The sequence below is a fragment of the Falco cherrug genome, chromosome 2 (assembly GCF_023634085.1).
Source record: "Falco cherrug isolate bFalChe1 chromosome 2, bFalChe1.pri, whole genome shotgun sequence".
NCBI classification, from domain to species: Eukaryota; Metazoa; Chordata; class Aves; order Falconiformes; family Falconidae; genus Falco; species Falco cherrug.
Window position 1 is genome coordinate 62,604,075 of NC_073698.1, and position 25,609 is coordinate 62,629,683.

At 37.6% G+C, this 25,609-nt stretch overlaps 1 protein-coding gene across 3 annotated transcripts in view; it reads left to right on the plus strand.

Moving 5' to 3' along the window:
- The window catches only part of MYO16 (myosin XVI), a 412,244-nt gene that overhangs the window by 123,062 nt on the left and 263,573 nt on the right, over positions 1 to 25,609 (plus strand). For all 3 annotated transcript variants that reach the window (XM_055702545.1, XM_055702542.1, XM_055702544.1), the window contains exons 3-4: positions 6,931 to 7,001; positions 10,944 to 11,087. In XM_055702545.1, the coding sequence (XP_055558520.1) occupies positions 6,931 to 7,001; positions 10,944 to 11,087 (215 nt within the window). The remainder of the gene's footprint in view (positions 1 to 6,930; positions 7,002 to 10,943; positions 11,088 to 25,609) is intronic.

Genomic DNA, 25,609 nt, shown 5'->3' on the forward strand with positions numbered 1-25,609 from the left:
GAAAGGAAGGGACGCATATTGTCATGTGCCTACCTGTGCTGCTTGGAGTTCATTCACGAAGTGGAGTGATCGAGCCCCTCAGGTGCTGCCAAGCCTGGGGTCTGACTGATTTTTCCACAAAGAGGGCATGGGATAGAACCAATTGTATTTTGATCTGGGCCTAACATTAAAGCTGGGAGAGATGTCATCTGCAGCTGTAGGACTACCTCTCTCCATCTGTTTCATTGGTGGCTGGCTTTGTTTCTCTCAAAGGTAATGCTGTGTTGAATGGAGCTTAGGAATCAGCCTGGCAGTTCACATCATGCTTTTGAATGCAGCAGAGAATCAATAGCCCAGTTGCTTTAGGGTCATGGCAATCTGATTCCTGACTGCCTAAAAAAATTATAAACTACAGGAGCTCTGCCAGGGAGGATGGAAGGTTCATCCCTATCTTCATCAGTGCTTTCAGCCAGTATAGAAAAAGTAATTTTCCTCTCTTCATTTCTGCATTCTGTGAATGGCATAAGACTTAGCTGTACAAATGTTGTGCCATTTCTTTTGTGGTTTGTTGTCTTTAATCTTTATGCAGCATAGATGGGAATTTATTTCCAAGATTTCTTTAGAAAATGAGATGAGTTTTGAACAAGTTTGATAAATGTTGCCAGTGATTGCTGGAAATATTTCAGGGATGGTGAAAGCAGTAGGATTACAAATCAGTTGTTTGAAAAGCCCATTAAGGGCATGACTGCTCTGAATAACCCCTGTCAACCCATGGGTAGAGCTTGCTTTGAAAGAAATCATCAGCTATTGCACTAGTAATGGTGTGGTGACAGTATTGCTACTATAAATGTGGGTTTTAGGTAAGCAAGACAATTTCAAGGAATTAATAGATTACCAACAGTGGTACTTGGATTTTAAAATTTAATTTTAAAATAATCATAGCAAAGGTGTGAGGTAAATATTTTTCTAAGACTGCATTAACAAAAAATTTATGACATCTTGCTTGATTTTATTTGCTGTTCTGATTAAGAATAATTTATTGAAACTGGCATTCATCTGTCCTCATACACAGCTGAGTTGTATTGCGTATTCCTCACAAGCACCTTTGATACAAGCTGAAACTACAGAGTGACAACTGAGGAGTAAGAAGAGTACTAAAGAGGCATGAAGGTGGCAAGATTTCTAAGTGGTGCATCTATACAGACTTTAAGATGACAACATTAGACCCAAGGTCTGACTATAGAGGAAATAAAGGGCAAAATATGGCACTTCCTTAACTGGTGGAAGTATGCCATTTCTCCATCCTTCAGTATCACTTCTATTGCCCAGTGGTTCAATTTCATGGTCACTTTATGCCCAAACTGCTTTCAGCTGTTGCTGGAAGTGGTGGCTACCCCATTCTCCCTATTCATACTCTTTACCTAGTGCCATATTGCCAGATCGTTGATCTAGTTAAAAACTAATCTTTTGCCTTGTGCCAGTGAGAGGCAAGCAGCAGAAACATGCAGCCTGAGGCAGGAGGAGAACTGGATAATCCATTCCAGCAACAGCATGGTTTTAGCTAGGCTTCTGCAGTCACTCATGTTTTTGTGCCTAATGAGCAAGTAAAGCCTTCCAGCTAGAGATATTCCTGATAAACTGAAGAGTACAAAAATAGATGTTAGCAGGAACAAAGTTTTCACTAGCTAGCTGTACTTCTCAGAGAAACAATCAATAGAAACATATACTGGTACTTTATATCCAGCACAGCAGGTGGCCAATATTTTTTAAGTTTTATGTATGTTAGGCACTTCTTTTTGTTGTTTGTTTTTTGTTTTTTGGTGGGTTTTTTTTTTTTTTCTGTTACTATGAAAACTGGGTTTGCTGTGAATACCACTTTGTCCAGCTCCTAAGTTTGCATTACCATCAGTAGCTGATCACTGGTGAGTTATTGATAGCCCTGGACCCTCGTCATTCACCTTCCAGGCTTTGCTGTTGCTTCAGATCTGTACTCCTTTTGTTTGCAGCATATAAGGTCATAGATAGTTCTACGTGCCAGAGTAGCTGGATGTTATTCAACATAGCACAGTGTAAGTACTAGTTATTGCCATATATATCAAAATTCTTAACACATTACACAGCACAGTTATACAAAGCTAAACAAAACTAAAACAAGTTAGGTAATTGTCATCTTGTCGTTAGCCTGTTGCTGCAACAGCTAAAAAAGTTAAAACAAAGCTCCAAGCTAGCCAAGACAAGCCCAGACAAAGTAAGCCTTACAGCCCTAGTCCCACGAGGGAAGTTAGTGCAAGATCTGTGGCTGCTAACAGTCATGGCTATACTGTCTTTACTGGATTATAAAACTACATAATAAATTGTAATCTAGTCAATAGAGTCAATGGAGTGTGGAAATCTGTTCATTTTACTGGAATAATTTAGTTAAAATTGTAACATCAGGCATATGTGAAAAGCTACTTTTATTATCTTTCTTTACTGGTGATACCTTTCTTTACTTTTATACCTTCAATGCTTTTTAAAACACCTCATTTAGATATGAAATTACGTGTGAAATTCTGCTTTAAGTAGCTGATAATTTTGATAATCTAAAAGACATCATGGGATGGATGGACCTGTTTATATACACAAAGAAAGGCCTTGAGGGTTTACTGAAAATTTTACTTTCAGGGTTTTTTAAAGTAAATGTCAGTTTCCTCTCTTAAAGACTGTTTTCAGTCTCATCTTTCATCTTTTCCTTCTTTTCCATGCAAGATTATAAATAAAACAAGTTTTAAAACAAGGTCTTGTGAAAACTTCCTTAAAAACCACATTAATCAAGAGATGTATAGCATTTCTGGAATATAGTTATCCATAACTTTCTTTCCTCATTAGGTTAAGTCATTACAAATTGCTAGCAGTAACTGGAGTAGTTCTATCGAAAGGAAAAGATGAACATAAGGTGAAGGTTTTCCTACTGACTAGTAAAGTCTTAAGTGAATGACCTAAATTAGTTGTATAGGACAGAGGGGGATTTTGCTTCTGTGATCTTCTTTTCTTGATTTTCTTTTTTTATGGTGTTTTATTGTGTTCTCTTTTTTATTGTGGTTTTTTATTGTGTGGGGATGAATTCAAGGAAGGAGGAATGTTTTTTGCTTGTCTTTTATACAGAGGAATGTAGCATGTAATTCTGACTCAGAACAAAGACTCTTGCCCAGTTGAAAGGATAGTTTGCATATCTTGCCCTGGTAGTCTTTTTTAACGTGCATTTCCTGAGGCACTGATCAAGCTACCTACAATAATAAGGAAACATAAACCAGACAAAGAAAAGACCTACTGAGCTTTTATCCAGTACCGTATTTTTTTGTTTGTTATGATAATATTTTTATAGTTATAATTACTCAGTATTCTACTTTAAGATCACAGTTTATGTATTCTTTATGCTCTAATCTTGGTCTGTATTTCAGGTGGGGTGAAAAAAAGCAAGGCAAAACCATTCATTCATATGAATTTCAATCTCGGATATAGAAATGGTCTGTAATTTTTTGGTTTCTACAGCAAGGTGTTGCTAAATCGATCTGGAAAGGCATTACTTCATGTTGCATAGCTTCTCTATAATGAACCAAGTCTTTGAGGGTTTGATGGAAGGAAGAGATTCAATAAATTGCATGTATTTTCTTTACTCAAGTAGCCACAGGCTCTTTCTGTTACTTGGTTATTGTTTTAGGCTCCAGATTAAATTCTTGTGGAATGGTTTTAGAACTGCTGTTTCTCAACACTCTGACCTTCCCATGTGTCCTGCTCCTGCCAAAAAACATGTCTTCATCCTCTATCTGCTTAGAAGGACCTACCTAAAAGGCAGTTTTGGTGATCCCAAGACTCTTAATGATTGAGTTAATCTCAATGGCCCAACAAGAAACTCTGCATTTTATTTTTGCTGGTGTTATTTTGTCCAATTAGAGTCAGTTTCTGGATGAGAAGTATCCAGAGGTAAATGATGTGTAAATCCTTTTGTGAATGGGGGAAGACAACAGATCCTTTTGGCTGACTCCTTAATCATCTCATCTCATCTTGTAGAAACACAAACTGAGGATGTTATTCCATTATCAGCCTTACTCAATGTAAGACTTCTGCCACCAAAACACATTGTTCTTGCTCTGCTTCCACATGTGTGCATTTGTATCCTCTGTGCTGGTGCTTATGTAGCTATGCAGTCAACCACATTGATGCGGCTGAAAACTAATCCTGCCAGGAGAGAGAAAAAAGAAAAAAAACAAAACAAAAACCAAAACTGGTCCAACTGAATGTGCAACTTCATAGATGGGGAGAGCTGGCACAATGGAAGAGTGGGCCATGCAGTGGATAAATGCCTTCCCCCTTTTGGCAGCAGTGCAGTCTGTGAGAATGCACCATAAAGATGGCATCTTCAAGGAATTATATACTCTCACTGACATCATCAGTTAAAGCCTCCTTAGGAACAGAATTATGGCAGTTTAATTACTTTTGCAAATCACACTTTTAAGGACTATGTGCCTTAATTCCCATTTTCATAAATAAGACTATCATTGAAGGTGAACCAAGCCATGATTCAGATTTTTAACCTACATAGAGAGTTCATAAGAAAGAATGCTACATAAAACCACTATATTAAATGGCTGAGATATTGAAATGGGTGGATTTCCTGCCCCTCTCCCCAAAAAGCAGGGATGGATGAAGTGGGACAACTTGGACTGTTGATTTTTTCAAGGTGAAATCCTGATGGGCTTGACAGAATGGAGTTACTTTCAGAGCCTTAAAAAAGCTTCTGTGATACAGAATTAGTGTTTTCTGGCCTGCTAAAGAAAGGACGTAACATAAGAACATTGGAAATATTAACTTTTGAGGATGATGTAGTTGCACACATATTTAAGGAGGGAGGATTTACAATAAAGTCTTTACTTACTAAAACCTGAGGTACAGGAAGCATCTCCATATGTGGTCAGCAATTTAGGTATTAAAGGAAGGAACTTAGTTCTGAACCTTTATTTTTAATGGTCTCTCTCTAGATAAGGACAATTGTGTACTTTAGTATTGTATTTGTGGATCTGAGAGCAGAATGAAATACTTCGCTTTTTGTCATTCATCCATTTTTCCCAAGGTTATGAAAATCTGTAAATATTTCTCCACCCTCACACTGCTTCAGTGCTTTTCATCTTGCTTGGCAGTTGTTGTACAACCCATTTATTCCATGTTACTTAATGTTCCACTTCTACTTTTGGCAGATGTGCTGGGGACAACAGTGACTTCTGGTAGTAGTTAACTTTAAAGGTGGCATATGCCAGAACATAAAAGTCCTTTATAGTTAAGTGAATTAAATGAAGCAAAACCTTTGGTGAGGAGACATAGATACCGTGGAACTATTCATGAAGTATGAATTTATACAATGGTTTGGGTTGATGTTTGATTTTCAAAGTTTAAAAAAGAGCAAAATATTAAATGGATTTGTATAACTTATATAAATATTTGTCCAATATACCAGTGAGTTTACTCTGTGTGAGGTATTTAGTAATGATGGCAACAAGTCTTTCACATTAATTTTACAGTCTTGCAACCATTTAGCCAAATTCAGACTTTCTTAGGCTGAATTCTTCCAGGGTACCTGGTCAAAAGTCATTCAACACATTCAGAAAATTAAAAAAAAAAAAAAATCAGAAACTGACAATATTTGAAAAGGACACTGATGCCTTTCAAATAGGTCAACCGGATGTTTGACTGTTGTAGGAAGTTAAAATGTATAGTGAAAATGGAGTAGCAAGATATTCTAGAGAAAAAGAAAATACGTACAAAAAATGCATGGATAAAAGGGAGATCGTGTACATGGGTCTCTTGAGAGATTCACTGAAGTTAGAAGAGCCTTGAGACAAATTTATGGCCCTCCTATAGGACAGACACTGCAGTAGAACAGATTTCTGGGGTACTCAGAGCTTAAAATCCCTTTGCAGACCTTTGCACAACTCCTTCCTGGAATCTTAACTAGGATTTAAAACAGGAATTTCCAGATGAGGAAGGCAGAACCACCTGTGTTCCTTCCGACACAGGAAACATTATTGGCAGTTACTCTCCTGGAGGGAGGCCTTTTAAAAGGGTTCTACATACCAGTTTGGTGAAGACAGGGTTGCAATGCAGATGTGGATTCCCCTGATAAAGTCTGGCATTATCACTGTACAATTCTGTTCCAGGAATGAACACTGGCAGCATGAGTTAGTCAATGCTTTGATTCTGAGTAAAAAGGTTATAAAGGCAATCAAGATCATGGGGGGAAAGTGCTGAATTTTCACACTTGAGTGAGCACCAATATGAAGGCTTGTGGTTTTGCTTGTGTTTATAAGCCTACTTTCATTTCAGAGGGGTTTGATACATATAACAGGGAGTGGAGTTTGACTCCTAATACCACTTTAAGAATTGTGCTGCGTCAGTAATCTGACAATGCACTGGAAAGGTTAAATTGAGTGCAGATCCTTTAGCTTTAGTATGATGATTAATTTCAAGTGATATAAGTTATGAACACTAGTTTCAATTATTTACTGAAAAAGCCAACGAGTCTCATGGGAACTCTACAAAGTAAAATAAAACCAGTTGACTGTGATTTTGCTCACAAATGAACTAATCAGGTGACTGTGACCTTGAGACAGGGTCTTTCCTCCAGCTCTTCCCTCCCCGCTCCTAAGCACAGAACTGACATGCTCATTTCTTCGCTTGAGAAGTCCTTGGTACTGTTCATATTTAACATCATTAGCAAAGGTCCTTTGCTTCCAGGCTTAGCCATTAAAATAGATGAGATGGGAAACGCTGACATGATAGTTTTGCAAATGTTATCTGAGAGGTTTGCATATATTATTAAATCTCTTAATGAAGATGATGAAGAATCAGCCTGTTAACAGCTCAGAATTAGGTATATTGCTGCATTAATTCTTGTTCCTCTTTTCTTTGATATTTCAGTGCTACGTCTGTTGAAGGATGGTGCTGACCCTCATATGCTTGTTTCCTCAGGAGGCTCCTTGCTCCATCTGGTAAGAGTGATTGAAGATTAGTGTTAGTGACTGTGGATAAATATGGTGGGATACTGAGTAGCAGATTTGGCATATTAACAGAGAGAAAGGCTTAGCAATAATTTTTATCTACACTGCCCTCCACGGTGGTTGTGATTCCATCCAGCTATGCGTGTGTAATAAATGGTTGTTTTCAAATTGCTTATGGAAGGATGGATCGTGTCACAGGTATGGTAACTAACAAAGCAGAATGAAGTTTTATTTATAAATTGTCTGTGGAGTAAGAAAGAACAAAGGAAATATTGCTTGATTCCAAAGACAGAATTATATGGTTCAGAGATTCACAGGTCCTGTATGAAAAGCACTGTGATGTAGCATTTTTCCTTTTGTTTTTGTGCATATTTTCTTGCACCAGTTTCCTACATGGGGATATTTAACACATCATCTGCATTTAGTTTATCATTGTTTGCATAACAATTTCGATTAAGTAATGGGAATATAAAAGGAAAACAGTTTGTATACAATGACCGAAGGAGAAGCAAGATGTAAGGGCATGTGGAGGAAAGACTGAGGCAGATAGAAGGGAAATAATTCAGAGGTAAAATGTTGACTTTGCTGAAGCCAATGGCAAAACTCATCATAAATTCCTAAGTCTTATGCTTTATTTTGGTCTGCGATGCTTCAGTTGCAGACATGCTTTCTATTTAATGTGAAATGATTTTAAGATATTTGGATCCAACTTTGTTGCACAGCGCTGCTAAAATAAATGTGATGTCTCAAATGTAAGGGTATAACAGATCTACTTAAAAGTCTGTTGACAGAGTGTTTCATTTTAGAACAGTTGGATTAAGTTTCTCATAGTATGTACACAAAGCAGAACAATTTCTTGACGAAAAAGGGATCCTATAATAGTTCTGTACTCTAGCACCCCTGCAACTGTGCTTTTGCAGGATGTAGTGTTTCCCTTATGTAATTAATCTGAATTTTCCGTCTTCCATGGCCATGCTGCTTACCAAGGACTTTGGGAAATAAAGGTCTAGGTAAGGGGAGGGTGTATTAGTGAGTTGGAATAGAGAAGATTTAAGTTCTCTTTTCTCTCCTCCAACTATTTGCCTGCTGCAAAGGTGCTCAATCACTTTTAAAAGATGCATCCCTTATGAAATGTTACCTTTGGGATTCCCAAAATTGAGGCATCCCAAATCTTATCCTGTGCTGAAAGCCCTAGAAGACAATCTTTATCTTCAGTGTGGCTAACGTGACATCTATATCACTGGCATTTAAAAATATAAGAAAGAAAAAACCATTTTTAGGGATTTTATATTGCTTTGTCTATTTCAGCTGATGCAGACTTTTTAACTGCAGATAAAATCTGCGGTTGAACTGTGCCTTTTTAGGTTTTGTGATCTTCTGCATCACACCCTAATTCACTGTCACAATCATTCTCTCTCCACTGGTGCCTGCTGCTTCACAGGCACACATATGCCTCAAAAGGCGGGAAAGCTTGCTACCGTAAGAAATTTGCAATAGACAACTGTGTATAACCTACTGCTTCAGTTTAGTCAGGGTTACTTGTAAGTACTCATAATTCATTTACAGGAAAACATGAGATAGTTTTGATTCCAATGACAATTGGATTTGACCCTTATTTGGGATCAGTACAGACAGGAAAGGAGAGTCATGATACAGGGAAAGAGATAAGCCAAGTTTATTTTCTTGCAAGAGCTGAAAATAGTAATTGAGCATGCATCTTTATTGTATTTTTAAAGCCCACTCAGAGGCATTCTAAGTGCTAGTTTTACCACTATAATTCCATGTAAGCTGCTTTCTCCAAAAGGAGCCTAATCAGTGTTTATTCTTTCCAGTTGCAAAATAATTGGTTTTATTCCATAATGAATGAAATATATATATCTATCTTCACATTTTACTTAAAATCTGATTCATTATGTAATTAATTTTTCTTTCTCCATTTCTGTTAACTTCCAAAATATGTTTTTTCTAAAAAAAATTAAGATATCGAATGTGCCACTTCATAAATATTCTGTTGCTATCTCTCTAGACAGTATCACAATGTGGTTGAATCTCAGGGAAGCCGTGGGAGCTTCAAAGGTATTCAATGAACTCTCATTAGATTCCATGAGAGAAGTACAGAAGAAGAGTGCTTGCCTGAGTTCCCCATTCCGTGGGAAGCACATAGTGTCATATCAATTCATGCAGGCAGTCACCCAACCCACCCTAGTAACACAATATATGAGTGCCAGTTTTCTCCTGGAACTTTGACTGAGATTGCCCAATTGCTTCACAAAAACCATTAAACAAGAATCAAGGAGCAGTGGCAATTAAATTGCTGCTACAAATCTAAGCTGTTTTCAGGCTAGTAACTAATCACAAAAGGCTCTATATTATTAATACAAAAAATAGCTCAGTGGCATCTGTCATTTGTTTTGTATGGAAGCTCTCTAGAAAATTTTTTGCTTAACAATGCCTTGAAAGTGTGATCAGTATAAGATTATGTTGGTCTGCATTACGAAATGTCTTATATCTGATTTGTTAAAATTTGAACATTGAACAGCTCAGTGTAAGTTATACTATTGCTACAATGAATAATACTGATGCAACAAACCAAAACTTCTGTTTCTAGAGCTGTCAGATAAGTTACAAGCTAAAGGAAATACATCAGAACTTCCTTTCTGTTCTATAAGTTAATGGTCAGTATGCTTAGAAATCATTTAAAGCAGGACTGCTTTTTAGCCTGATAGAGTTTAATTTTCATCTTCTCAGTTATCTGTATTTATGATCACAGTAGTACATGCAACTCCTACATTCAATTGGATATTTCAGCTATGTCGTGACTTTACAGCGGAATCCAGTTAAGCTCTTTTCCTTCTTCCCCTTTTCCTCCAGTGTCCTGGCTTCCAGGTCAAATTAATACAGATCAGCAAACTGGATGACATCGTGTGGTTCCATATGCAATAAAGACATAACAACATAATTACTTAACCATCTCTTGCAAATTATCTGCAGTTTTCACTATATTTGTCCTCTCAGTGTATATGTGTGCTTTCTGGGAGAGGGAGATATTATACAACTTTAAATATTGGAAGAGGCACAGATATTAAGGATTGTATTCAAAGCATCTAAGTGTCTAATGCAGAAAATCAGGCTCCCTGTAACCTCTCTCCAATGGGGAAAGAGAGAGGATCCTTCTCTAAAGAGTTACTGAGATTGTCTGTTAGGCCAGAGTTATGGTCTTGACTTAGGTACCCTGACTGTCTTTCAAAGTATTATACATAAGTGCACCCATAAAAAGTCACAGATATGACAGGGGAGTAAGCTCAAAACAATAGCTAAGCCAGTTTCTTCTTCTATGCCAAAATTAATGACTTCCATCCTCAAAGTATAGAAACACACACAAGTGTGCAACACCCCCTGCCCCTACCCCCAACACACCCTTAATATGCAGAGTATTTATCTGTCAGAAAGACTTGAATAGGAATCAGTATAGTTAATGAATTGGAAGTAGGAGTGGGTATGGAGAGACATGATTATTGCTATGAACTGCATCAAAAGTGGAAGTTCATGTGTATGTGGACATATGTACATGTGGGTGTACATATACTTAGATGCCACTACTCATGATCATTATGCACTGATGCCTGTGTACTGATTTGGAATGACAATATTGCACAGAAAGTAAGCTTCATCTTTACTGTAGATTTCAGGAGATTTCATATAGTGCTTTTTTGCAGGGAATAAGGGATTCTGTGAGTCATGCACATGGAATTTGTAGTCTTCACAAAACTGTTTCTATAGATTCATCAGCAGTTGGTCCATACAAACACAGCGGTTTAACTACAGTGAGTCATCTGCTCAATTTAAATGTTAAATGGAGCAAAAATTGTATGTAATAAGTTTAGTTGTACACTGAGTAAAACACCATCCCTAATCTGCTTTTCTTTCTTCTAGTGTGCCCGTTATGATAATGCATTTGCTGCAGAAATTCTAATTGACAGAGGTGTAAATGTAAATCATCAAGATGAGGATTTTTGGACATCAATGCATGTAGCCTGTGCCTGTGATAATCCTGATATTGTCCTGCTACTGCTACTAGTAAGTAAAGCATTCCAATGCACTGCGTACTTGAAAAAGAAACAGAATGTAACACCGTAAGGTCTGAAACTACTGCATGAATGCAATATATTACTACTAATCATATCAGTGAAAACACATAGTATGTGTGTGTGTTTCTTGGCATTATTTTAATGCTCAGGATTTTTAGAAGGCATTTTTAGGCCTTCAGTGAGAATAGAATATAAATGTCAATGTCAACTATCTTTTACCTCTTCCCTGTGGTCAGGAGCTTGTATCTAAAAAGCACTCAGTCCCAAAAGGGATATGTGGAAAATTTCTTTTCTCTTCTTCTTGGCACTTTCTGTTTTAAAACTGTTTCAACTTTCTGGTTGAGTTTGCAGTCAATATTTTATATATATATATACATATATATATAGCAAGTATTCACTAAATTGCTCTGTATTCATTAAGAAGTGTTTTTGGACAAGGTTAAAATGAGACCAATTTAATATTTATCTAAACAACTTTGACTTTTTGGAATAGAGTTTACCTAATATAGTAATAGATATGGCATCCGGCCTTTGTAGAGAACAAAGCTTTTGTAGAGCTTTGTTCATGTTGTGCCTCCATTCTTAGGATCACAGCCTCTACTTTTACACCATTATATTAATGCAGTTCTTTCTCCCAGTTTGTTTTATATTGCTCTTTAGAACAGTAGTTCAGAAAGAGTTCCTAATCTGACTTGCGGTTTTCTAATACAGTTGTACAATTTTAAAATTTCTGGTTTAATATGTCATTGCAAGTAGATCAGCATTTCTTATAGCTGATATTATATTATGGCTTATATTTTTATAATATAGCTTATATTAAGTATAGCATAGTTATAATGGTATTTCAATGTTACAGGTAAAATAAGGTAAAATTTTTTTTAAAGACTGTATACTTGATGATTACTTTAATGAAATCACTTTCAGAGATTTTCTAGTCCAATCCCCCTGCTGAGATCAGAGCCAGTGTTGTGGTTTAACCTCATCTGGCAACCAAGCACCACACAGCCACTTGCTCACTGCCCCTCACCCAGAGGGATGGGGGAGAGAATCAGAACAGTAAAAGTGAGAAAACTTGTGGGTTGAGATAAATACAGTTTAATAAGTAAAGCAAAAACTGCACAGGCAAGCAAAGCAAAACACCACTTCCCACTGGCAGGCAGCTGTTCAGCCATCCCCATGAAAGCCGGACTCCATCACATGTAATGGCTACTTGGGAAGATAAACGCCATAATGTTGGATGTCCCCCCCTTCCTTCTTCTTCCCCCAGTTTATATACTCAGCATGATGTCATATGGTGTGGAATACCTCTTTTGCTAGCTCTGGGCAGCTGCCCTGGCTGTGACCCCTCCCAATGTCCCGTGCCCCTCCAGCCCTTCTGCTGGCAGGGCCCAAGGAACTGAAAAATCCTTGAGCTAGTATAAATATTACCCAGCAACAACTGAAAACATCAGTGTCCTATCAAACATTGTTCTCACATCAGAGCCGAGCCACAGCACTGTACTAGCTACTAAGAAAACTAATTCTATCCCAGCTGAAACCAGGACAGCTACAGCAGCTTATCCAGCACCATGAAAGTCCACAAACTTGCTGGGCAACCTGCCCAGAAAATAAAGTTTTCCTGTATTTCAGTTTATGGCTATTTTCTTTCGTACTTTCACTGAGCACCACTGAGAAGATTCTTGCTCCATCTTCTTTACTCCCCCTGTTGGGTATTTACACACATTGGTAAGATCCACCTAAGCCTTCCCTTCCTTCTCAAGGCTGAAGAGTCCCAGTTCACTCAACCTCTCCTTGTATGACAGATGTTCCAGTCCCTTCATCATCTTTGTATCCCCCTTGCAGAACTCACTCCATTATCACTCATGATCATCTGGTGGGGAAATATCTGTCTCTGCTTGAATGTAATAGCTGGGAACACTGTTCTGGATCTGTAGATCTACACTAGGTCAGTGATAGGGAGGCTTTTAACCAGTGTGATACTGATAAGAGCCCTCTTGGGCTTTTGAGAACTTGAGTCCAAATGTCTCCTCTTCTAGAGAAAAGTCAGATCAATGTCTGTCTTCTCCCGGAAGTGTGTTTCACTAGACTGTTAGATTTCACAATGAACTTACTTTCTTAGGAATGCTCTGGTGCCTAATTGCTAATGCTAAAGCATAATCAGCAGATTAAATAGCATCCACAGAGATTAATGTGGTAGTTTACACCTTAGAACTACTGTTTCAGGCATTCTTGGTTACATGTGAGCTTTTTCTGAAATACACAGATGTTCTTCCTTCTAGCACATATAGTTCATGTTATAGAAAACAGGATAAAAATATCTGATACTAAATTGGAAAATAAATTAAAAATAAAATTTATATTCAGTTCAGAATTAGCGATACCTTTCTTCTCTGCATCTCAGTTCTAAATTCCTAAGTTTCAACCTTTATTTGAAATCGGAACAGGTAACTGTTGAAGGTTTCCCTGTATAGACTTCAGTTCCATCACACCAAATAAGGAAGAATTTCTGAATGGAGAGATTCTTCCCCAAAAATGTTGTGTGCCTCATAAATGTGTGTTGTGCTTTTGAATTACTATGACAACTGTAATGAAACAAAGTTTTTCTCAGTTGTTTTGTGGGGGTTTTTTTTGTTTTGTTTTGTTTTTTAATTACTTAGGACTCATTGCATTTAGAATTTAACACATCAAAACTATCATGTTGACTTCATGGAATAGATGAGTGTGCTGTATTCAGTTAGAGTGGCACCACAAGCAAATAGTTTTCAGTAGTAGAGGGGATAATCTTATCTGCAGCATAGGGAGTTGCAGTAGTATGATTTTGAGTTAATGACTATGCTAGCTAGAATATAATGCCCTGTAGCTGAAAGTACTGTGGCTACTGTCTGACCTTCTGTAAATGGCATGGGCTTCACCAAAACCTGTGTTTGGGACCTGGAATTGCTTTCACTCTGTCCTGTGGTTACTTCTTCCAATCTGTAATTTTGGTTTTAACATTGATCTGTACCAGATCTTCTTTGGTAATCTCTTAGGATTCTGCTGGACTCTGAGGTTATGCCTGCTCTAGAAAACCAAAAAGAGGTGTGCAGGTGTCTTCCTGGGTGCTGGACAGCAATAATCTGTACTAGCAAACTGTTAGAATATCCTCTGGCTTGTTTTTGGCATGTGCCATCTAGATTCCTTCCAGACAATTCACCAGCATGGTTTTGAAGCTGGAAAGTCCCAGGCACCAGGTTTTGAGGCTGGCAAGTCCCAGGTACCAGTTTGTATTCAGCTGTTACATTGTACAGGCTAAGAGACTTTACTGGACTAAACAAGCTCTCTTCCATGCTAGCTGGCTTCAGCACCCAGATTTTTCCCAGCTCCATTTGATTTAGTAGTAGAGATACAGCCTTTGTCATGCTTGGAATGTTGTTTCCTCATCTTTTCTATTACAATTATAATTAGGTCCAGTAAATGTACAATGCAATGTGTATAAGTCTGAGTGACTGTTCTTAGTGCTTAAAATAATACTGCTTACCTAACCACCATCATCAGATACATTTGGTAGGAGTATTCCCTTCTAAACATTGTCACTACTCTTGGCAAACAAAGGATAAAATTTCCAGAAGGTGATAATTTATCTCTTGTATTACCTTGATCTGTTCAATCTATATACTTTTGAAGCCTGTGTATCCTTTAGATTCTGTGTGTACTCCTAAAATGATACACAAATTAGAACAGAGAAGCTTATCTATAAAGACCCTTGTATTGTGGGAAACTTATGTAGGGAATTTTCAGAAGTACTGAATGCTGTGCTGTTGTTGACATTAACAGGAGCAGCTGGGGTTATACAGGGCTCTTCTAAAATTTTCCCTGCCTGTTTTTGCAAGAAGCCCAATCTAATAAAAACTCATTAAGTATTTCTAGCCAGGGTTATATCCAAAATACTTTTTCAGCCCCCATCATTGAATGTTGTTTGATTTAGTCCCTTTTTATGACAAGCTGTCTTTTCTGAAGGTTCTAAGTATCTTCTGATAACTTGGGGTAAGTAGGTCATCTCATATATTAAAGTTTCAGTAAGCAGGGGTATATTCATGTGGATTTTTGCAGGTAGTATTTGAATTGTCTATACTATTTGCAATAAATTATGATAAATTTGCCCACATTTTAGGTGGTCAGCACTTTTAAAGACAGAATTTCCTTGACTACTTAAATAATCACTTCATGCTCTTTCTTCTGGAGTGGGAATAATAAATAAGTGTGTTGTGGCAGAGAAAAGGAAATGTTCTTAGGAAAGCAATAGTTTTTGAACCATGACATTAATGCTATCTTTAATAACATTTGACAAAGTGAAGATGGAAATTGAGTTTGTCGGGAAGTATTTTTTCACAACTCTGAACTGTCTTTGTGTGAGCATTTGATATTAGGAATTACTTTGCCTTGAGGTTAGAGTGTTTCATGGGCCATGTCTAATGTGTAGCATGAGCCTGGATAATGCTAATGTGAGCTGCAGGCAGCTTCTATTATGCTGCAGTTTTTGACTGGAAGAGAAAATAACACTTCATGTACTGTTATGAATTGCTTTTAGATAAATATTTCTTCTGGATTTCTTCTTTCAACATAGACAATGCTGTATTATCTGTTTTAAAGATGTGAGCTAAAAGGTAACAGCATTGTCCTTTAATTGAGACCTGTGCAAATTCTGATTCCTGGAAAACTCTCGTAGAGGCCAGTGGAGGTTTCCTCAGTGAGGACTTATTTAAAAATGTTTCCTGAAGGGAAAATTAAAAAAAAAAAAAAAAAAAAGAAAAGGAATGTAGGACTTTTAATGAAGACTTAATTAAGCATGCCCAGTTTCTGATGTTATCCCACTTTTGATGGCCTTCATGTTTCTCTGGCTGAAAGAAGATAGTGACTTGCCATTCATCAGTTTAGCTGTGGTAACTCATTATTTCTGTTCTCTGGTAGATAGCAAAGACCAAAGCTGAAATATTTTTCACTGAGAGCTAGCGGGGACTGTAGCTGTTTGTAAAGTGATAATCTGCTATTGTGTCCTGTTGGAAGACTATTGGAATTGTAGGCACTGTTTTTGGAACAAATGCAGAATGAAATGCTTGAAGCTATTTCTTTCCATCTCAGAATTTTACCCAAAGCGGTATAGCTTTCCAGGAACATAGATAAGTCTTCTCCAGTTTGTAGCCATCAGCAGGGGGTAGGGCATTGGGCAGTACAGCCAGGAAATACATCCTATGGCTGCTAAGCAGTCAGCCAATGAAGAACTTTCCCCCGAGGCAGCAGCTAGAACATGAAGAAATGTAGAGATCAAAAGTAATCCATACAGGTCTGGTTGCCATATATGCAAATGAGGTGGTAAAGGTCAGATTCATCAGTCATTACCTGACCGCATCAGTGTTGGGCACTTTCCCCTTGGGATAGGGTACAACATATGTAGATGTTGTGTGAAGGAGGCTCCTGTAGCAGGTTGAAGAGAGTGCTGAAGTGCCTTTCATTTAAGAGCAAAGATGCATAGGCTTGTATACACTTACGCCCAAATGAAATCCTCAATAGAGTATGAAAAGCAATCAGATTTATTAGAAATATCTGCTCTGTCTTGCCTCATCGCCTTTTGAAGGCTCAGGACCAGGGAGGCTGACAGCAAGTGCGGTCTGATTGGGGTGTGTTTCTTTTCCATCAGTCCTGGACACATTGCAACACTGTATTTTACATTAATTTCCTGTACTTATTTTTATATTGAATTGAAACACTAGCTAAGCTTCGTAACTTAATATCCAATGTGCTCTGTTCCATTGAAAATACTACCCCAGTTACGGAATGTCCGAGCACCTGTATGTGGATACTGCTCATGCTTTGGTAGCTGCAGAAGTGTTTAGTCCACTCTGTATCACTTTAAATGACTGTAGCTTTAAACTGGTACCCATTGCTTGCAGTCCAGTTTTTCCTCCACAGTAGACGCTTTATAGCTTCACATGCTTTTAATTGATACGTAAGAGTGGTTAACTTTCACTTGGGACGATTTCAAACCACCATCTGATTTAGCAACATTGATACTGTTGCAGTTGAGTAAATTAACCTTAGCTACTCAGACAGTAGGGTATATAGGTAAAAATACCGTTTTGTAGAACCTTGCTTTTTCTTTTTCTCTTCATTTTTCTTCAGTCTGACAGTATTATTTGTTATCATAAATTCTCTTCTCTAAAAATCAGTGCTAGTGCTAGACCATTAAAAAGGCAAAGGAGGTCAAGCTGTTTAGCTGCCCCACCTCTTCTCCTCTGTTCCTCCACACCAAAGCATTTGAAAATTAAATGGAGAAAATAGTTTTCTCTGTTTTTGAAACATGGTGTTTAGGTACTTATTAAAAGGTTCACAGTCATATTGAGCTCCTGTGTTTAGTTCCTTTTCTCAGAATAACTGTGAGTGTGTTATGAACTACAAGTTTCTTTATGACTTGCTGTTACACTTTAATTTCAGAGCATGTCACAGGTAATTCATCATTGAGCTGTACTGTTGGGCTCACACATAACAAGTTGATAGTTACAAGTTTTCTTTTTTAATTTATCATTGGTTTTGTTGTGGAGGATGGTTCTTTTGGCTCCTCCCCATTCTCAAATAGTTATGGAATGTTTTGCTGTTGACTGACCTAAGGTTGAGAGCAGCAGAGAAAAAGAAAGCAGGAGAGAATGCATTTTGATAGTGTAATTCACTTTATCATCTTCAGGAGGCACCTTTTACTGGGCAACATGAATGTAATGTTTTCACCATCTGCAATGTCGATCTTGTCAAATGAAACTACGAAGGCAGAGACAGTGTTCTAGTGTTTGTACAGCACTTTGCACGGTGGAGATTTATTCTTTCAACGACCTGAAGGCATTACTGTAATAAACATGGCAGTTAATTAACTGGAATGGCAGAGAGCAGTACTACATTCTCAGGATTTTTTTCATGTAGATAACGGAAAATTGGGGAGTAGAAAGACATTCTTAATACATTCTTTTTACTCACTAGGAAAACCAAATGTAACTACTGTCTGCCAACCAATTAAATGTGTTCCATCATGTGCTTTTTGGAACCTAGAACTGAAGCTTGAAATGCAATTCTGGCATAGAAGGCTAAAAGTACAATTGTTAAAAAAAAAATAGAGGCTGAATTTTTTCCCCTCTCTCTTCTTTTTAAGAACCTGTATCTGTGCTCAGCAGTGTGCAAAAGGGGACTTATGCTTGAATCTTTCATTAGATTTACAGTTACAAACAGTAGGTGAGTGGTGTTAGAGTATTTGAACAGTGTAACACTATCCACTGTATGTGTAATCCAAATTTGCTGATCCACCTCTGCAAAATTCTTTATGCCATGAGAATGAACCATATGACATGACACTCATGGAACGTTAAAAATCACATAGGAGGAATATAGAGAACACTGGATACTTTCCATAAGACTGAAATATTTGTCCTTCAAAGGGAAGACCTTAATATATTATTACTTAGTATTTCCTCAGTTCCAAGGATAACTTTTACAGAAATGATAACATCACAGTACAGATCTCTCTTCTATTTCATAGAGAGAGATGGGGACGGGGACGGGGTGGGAGGAGCTTAGTAAAGGAAATTTTTTTTGCCTAACATTAAAAGGCCACCTCTAATGTTTCTGTGATTTTTGAGTTAGTTTTAGAAGTGTTGGACCCAATTAATTTATTTGAATTCATGAGTGTCAACTTTTTGGACTGAAATTGAAAACAGTATTTCATTTATGCTGTATTTTGTAACTAAGTTGACTGGATGTAATTTTAGAACCTATCAAATAACTACATGGCCAACTTCTTACTGAGAACTAGACCACACTTACAAGAATTCTTGGTAGAAGACAGTGAAAAAGTATCACAAAACACTGCATAAACATTTTAGCCAAAATGTTCATGATGTTAAAATGTGAAGTGTGATCAAGTCCTGTGCTGACATTCCAGCTTGGGACTTGAATTCTGTTTTTTCTTATAAGCCACATAGCTATCTCTTTATCAGCTGTGTCTGTTCCTGTTCTGTCTTTTTGTAACCTGGCCTGTTGCTTAAAGTGTAGGTCTGTGATATACTCATTCAAGCTCTTGTGATTGCTAGGATGCCTGTGTTATCTAGAAACTTCTGTCTTCCTTTGCCCTAATTTTCTTGGGGTCTTAAATTGTTGCCAGAGACATTGAGAAGGATTTTGGTGCAAAGATGGTGTTCCTAGGAGGTGCTGGGTCTTCTAGGTCAGCATGACAAAACCAGAGTATGTGGAATGTGGAGCTTACTAGGGAAGAGATGGGATGAAAGGTGGATTTCACAGTCTCCACAAGAAGCCAAGGTACTAGAAAAGTACTGTTTAAGGTTCTGCAAGGGTATACAGTGGTTTCTGCTTCCTCAGCTTCTGCTTGATGCCTGTGCATTACAGGCCGTGTGGTGGAGAATCTGGTGAAGTTGTGCATTAGCTGTGTGGGTGGAGGCAGTTTTTATCACACTACTAACTGGTTGCTAAGCACAAATCTCATTTATATGGGAGCAGTACAGCTGTGTCTGTATTCTTGTGACCTCCAAAGGTATGTGAGGTTGTCTTGGAAGGACAGAGTTTCTTAATATTTGCCTGTGCTTGTCCTCATCTTAGTGTGATAAGAAATACATTACATTTGCAAATTGTCAATTTTATTTCTAAATCTTCTCATTCATCAGAGTACTGAAGAGCTGTTTAGATTTTCAGTGCAAATCAAACAATCAGTAGAATTGAGCTGTTATGGGAATTTAGCTTTCTTTGTATTGAAACAATGATTCTATGAAAATGCTGCATAAAGGAAAGAATACAGAAAAAATTGCAGAGAATATGCCATTAAATACAATATGATTTTGCAAGTTCAAATTTGGCCATCTCAACATTTCCACTCTCTTACAAAATACAGAGTAAAGGAAGTGCTATGTAACATTTCATAGCTCTCATCCAAAAGCTCAGCAACTTAAGTGTGGTGCTAGTCTGTTGGTGATGGCAGAACATTATCCTCAGATTTTTTTCTGAGTATGCTTGAAAGTCATCTGTCCTAGTGCCATGAAGTGCCCTAATGCCATTCAGGTCATGAAGTCTGGTAGGATTTTATTTTTGTGTGAGGTTTTTGGAAACATTTATTTAAAACCTTCCACCAGCACTGCTGTATTTTGTCTAACAGGATAAAACCTGAGTGTATTCAATGATCCAAATTTGATTTCGGTACTAGTATTAGTTGAATGTTTTAGATGTGACTGTTTTTTCACTTATGGAATCTGTTAGTTATTTCATCCTTTCCTGGTTGAGTCTCAACTTTTTGACAGATTTTTTTAATATTTTCTATGGGATGCCTACTTTTCCAGAATCAGGTATAGTTTTACTGGAAAAAATTATAGGAACAGGTTTACTGATGGGAGTGGAAAGGAAGTCTTATGGGGATGTAAGTCTCTTTTCCCCTTCCCCATATGCTTGGTGTGGCATGTATTTGAAGTCATGTAATCACACAGCAGTGGCATAGTTATTTTGCCCTTGTTCTTTGCAACTGCATCAACCTATATTAGCAAGCAGAGATGAATGATCAAAATGTCATTATCTTTAAAATTTAATCAAAGATCTTTATCTTTCATAGTTTCAGGAAAATTTAAAGCAGAATAAGCAATTGCTTCCTCAAATAAAGTAATTCTGCCCTCCTGCTCACTTTTGCTCAATATGACTTCTTCCTCTTTTGAGTTAATATAAGAGGAAACAGTAAAGGGGAAAGAATGAAGAGCAGTTAGAGGTCAGGAGGGGACAGCGGGTAATATTTTTAAAGTATAAAGGAACCTGTGGCCTAAAATAAAAATATTTCTTCTCTCCTTCTAGGGGCAGCTATCAATATCTGGTAGTTGTAAGAAACTTTAAATCAAAGCTTTTTCTGTGAAAGCTGTGGGTATCTATTTGAATTCACTCGCGGTTTGCAGAGGCTGGTGGATGTGCGATGAGTGTAAGAGGGACATTACAGAAAGTATGTACTACTGGCTTACAGCCTTTCATCATCGCTGACTAAGCTAAGATAGAACTAATCTAGGTGAAGGTTATTAATAAGTTGCCGAACACCAGATGGCAACACTCAGTGGAGAATTGAGAAATACTAGTCTTTTAACACTGGGGAAAAAGGATGACGCCAACTAGTGATGTAGCACCAAAGGTGGTCCAAGAAGAGTTAAGCCTAGCTGGGTACAGCAGCTTTGGAAAGCATTTTCTCTTTGAGAAGTATCATGAGAGTAATGAGGTAGCCTAGTAAAGAAATAAGGATAATATGAAGAGAAAAGAAAAAGCATCAGAAACTTCAATTGACAGATGAAATAACCAGTGAAATAGAGTCTGCAGGTCACAGCACAAAGAATGCTAAATCATGGAATGCATTAAAGTGTTTTTACACAGGAAGTAGTCACAGAAAGTAAAACCTGTCTTCAGACATAAGACTGATTTTGTCTGACGAGCCTGTAAATACTTACTGAATGGCTGGAAATCACTGAGAACTCTGTGGACAACCGTGAATCTTTCTGGCCAAAACCTTGCAAAGTACTGCTTGCTAGCAGAAACATCATGAACTGCAGGAACTGGCCAAGAGTAACACTACTCTATATTAATTTCAGATTATATAGAATATAGCATATTTACAAGAAGAAGATAGAACTTAAAAGATATACCTTATTAAAAAGGGGGAAAGAGAACATAAACAACAGTCAAGAGACTTAGTTGCCGGTAAAACTTAGTAAGTAAAAATAAGAGGTTGTTAGCCTAGACTATGAGCTGGGGCCCTGGCTATTCTTTAATATATTTCACAGGTGGGAACAAGGAATCAGTCTAAGAAGAGACAAGGTTTATAGCAAAAAAACCTGTGTACACACACACCTCCAGGTGGTGGCAGAAAGTACCTGGATTTTGATTTTGGAAAACATGGGGGGAGACTTATACCAGCGCTAGTAACCAGCAGATTTGTGTAATTTGAAGTCTTTAGTATCAGAACATTTCCAGAAAATTAAAATTCCTGGAGGTAAAAGAGAGTTAGACCTGCTGGGAAAAATAACACACCACTTTTGGCTGGAGCATATCAGGACAAGTATGCCAAGAGGTAAACTACAGGCACAAAGATGGGGAATTTTGGGTCAGCTTCACTGTAATTATCTTGATCCCCAGACAAAGAGGATGAAGGAATAACAAATCAATGGAAATCAACATCTGGCTTTTGATCTGAAGTAAACATAGTTCTGTGCTGTGAAGAAGATGGTTTGGGGATGTTCCACTACTGCAGGATATTTGTAGGTGAGACTCATTCTTTATGCTGGGTGGCCTCTGCTTGAATCAGTGACACAATTACCCTGTGAGTCACTCTTAGCGAGTAGCTAGGAAATACAAGGAAAAATGATAAAATAGAGAAGTGAAAAGCTGCCTGGTAGTCAAGAACTTGGTAACAAGAAGACAACAGCCTAGCTATTAAGAAAGAAACTATGGGCCTGGGAGTTACTGGGGTTTCTTTAGGATTGACCCTACAATGCTATTTTATTTAGAGTTTTCAGTGATAGCCTTGGGAAGAAAAATAGGACATGATAATGAAATATGCTGATGCAAAGCTGCAATGCCTTGTCAGTTTGGGTGAGGATGTTATGCAGAAAGAATAGGGTATCTTTGAAGACCTAAGTAATAAAAATGGGTTGAAATTTAAGTGTACAAAGTACAAGGTCATGTTCTGAGCTATGAATAACAGGCATTTCTGTGATACACTCAGGAATAATCAGTCGGAAACAAGGAAAAGGACCTCAGAGCTTTAGTCAATTGTAAGGTGATTATACGCTAAAACATGTAGCTGCCAGCAGGGAAAAGAAATTCTTGGATTTGTCAGAATTAAGATGTTTCCAGTAAAAGGGGAAAAGTGTTATTGCCACTGACAAGGAATGACAGCGTGCAATCAACTATACACAGCTGGGTTTGAGGATGGTAAATTGTACCAAAGAAAATTCCAAAGATAAACAGGAGAATAGAAAGCTTACCTTATGAGAAGGAGCTTAAAAGTGTATGTTTAACTTTAAAAAAAAAGGAAAACAAAGATCAAAACAGAGAGGGTATAAAAATTTTGTAAATATATCAGGATAGAGGAGGAGGTAAAAAGAGCTATAAAAGCCTGAAGTTACTACTGGCATGAAAACAGATGATTATAAAATGTCCAGGATTAAATTTAAGACAGAAGTTAAACTAGCTTTTCTGAATGTTAGGCGATATAGACATAGGTTGGAAAACAACGTTCCATGAAGGAGTAATAGAGGACAAAGAAAAAACCCTAACTGGCCTTAATATTGATCTTAAAGTTGTGAATGGGATTATATGTTATGTGTTTACCTGCATTATTAAAGTAATGTCTCAGGAGATCCATTCTAGTATTATATTCCTACACGACATCTGTTCAGAGGGCTGTGTAGATGTAATTATCCTGGTTGTGTGCTTAAAATAATAAAGTCACATACGGAGGATATTATACTTTTGTGAACAACAGCAAATACAGTTACGTGGTGCATATTTGATGCCTGTCAGATTATGGGTAAATTTCTACAATATGAAAAAAGGCAGGAGAAAAGTTCATGGAAGAAGATATTTCAGAAAGAGTAGTTAGACATATTAACTACACGGAAAACATTAGTGTTTTTAAAGTATTGAAATATTTTTGTAGTGTTTTAAAGTATTTGAATTTTTTTTAAACATACTATTTTCAGATCTTTGAAAAACAAATTGCATAACAGGCAAGTAGTGTGAAATCAATAGGAAAAAAATTAAGAAAAGGCTTTTATTCCTCAAGAAAAGAAGCCCCAAGGCCACAAAAAAAATCACATGTATGATCACTGGTACTAAATTCAAAATGGTATTTAGATCTGTAATTAATTGTGTGCCTCAGCAGTATTTGTAAGTGAAACTGCAGACTGGTTCATAAACCTGAATATTATCTTAATGAGGGATATGAAAAGGCTGATATACGAAAAATATGCCAGTGAAGAAGCTTGATTAATCAGGGAAATAGAAGAATTACAAAAAGAAAATAAAAGTGCTGTAAGACAATTTTTTGGAGACATTTGCTTGAACTTATTTAACAGTTCCTGTTGAGTTCGTCATTCTCTCTGTCTTCCAGGTTTTGCCAGGAGCTATATAAACAAGAAATGAGAAAATTTGAATTTGTGTGGTCTAGTGCAGTGGTCTTCAAAGTGGATGCACACCCTAGGAGGTGTGCAAGATGATTCATTGGGGGTATGAGAACTTCTATTTTTATTTATTTTTTGTCTTAAAAAAAATTGAAGCCTTACTAATATGTAACATACATATTGATGCTGGCACCGTCATTCTATCCATAGGTCAGAGGGTCCCATGTTACGAACAGTAGACGAGGTGTCCTGGGGAAAGAGTGGGTGCTCCACAATGCAGAGTTGTTGGTAGTGGTGCTCTCACTTGTTCATCTGCTTGCAGCGTATTGCAATGTATTGCAGTTTGTGTATGTCTGGTTACATGGATTTACAGGTTGTGTTATCTAGTTTTAACTAAACGAACCCTTACAAAATGGACAAGTAGCTTAAAAAGATTCCTGAAGAGAAAATGCAGATCCAAGATAATAAGGATGATAATGACAGCACAAAAGAACAGCAAAATGGCAGAGCAAACACTTCTCCTAGTCCTAGTATGAGCTTTCATCATTACCAGGCAAAATCACTGCCAATCTGTTCAGATCTAATTAGTGATGTTTGAAGTCATGCAATACTCAATATGGTATTTTACAAAATTTCACTAAACTTAACGATAAATCTTCAGAAGCCTCTTCTGAGGTTTAATAGTGAGACAAAAAGCCACATACTAGTGGGAACACACTTGTTCTTCCTGCTGCCATAAAAATGGCTGAAATAATAAATGAAAAATAGTACGTTGACAAAATGAAATGCAGTCCTTTGTTAGCAAATACAGTTGGAAGACACGTAGAAAACATCACTGAAAATTTGAAGAAACAAGTATTAGGATGAATTACACAATGTGGGTGGTTTGCTATGCACTTGGCTGGAAGTACAGGTGTTTCTAACAAGTCCATGTCTCCGCTTATGGTATTTGACCATGAGACAGTGGAGTTCAGGATTCTGTGTGGAGGAAGCAGGGCAACAAATAGGATTGCATCCCTGGACTTAAGGGTTCTAACTTTGGACTCTTCAAGGACCTACTTGGAGGAATCCCATGGGTTAGGGCTCTAGAGGGTAGGGGAGTCCAGGAGAGCTGGCTGATATTCAAGCATCACTTCCTCCAAACTGAAGATCGGTGCATCCCTATGATAAGAAATCAAGCAAAGGGGATAGGAGACCTGCGTGGATGAGCAAGGAGCTTCTGGCAAATCTCAATCGGAAGAAGGAAGTTTATGGGATGTGGAAAAAGGGGTAGGCTGCTTGGGAGGGATATAGGAATGTTGTCAGTGGGATCCTGGGGTGCATCAGGAGGAGCGTGACCGGCAGG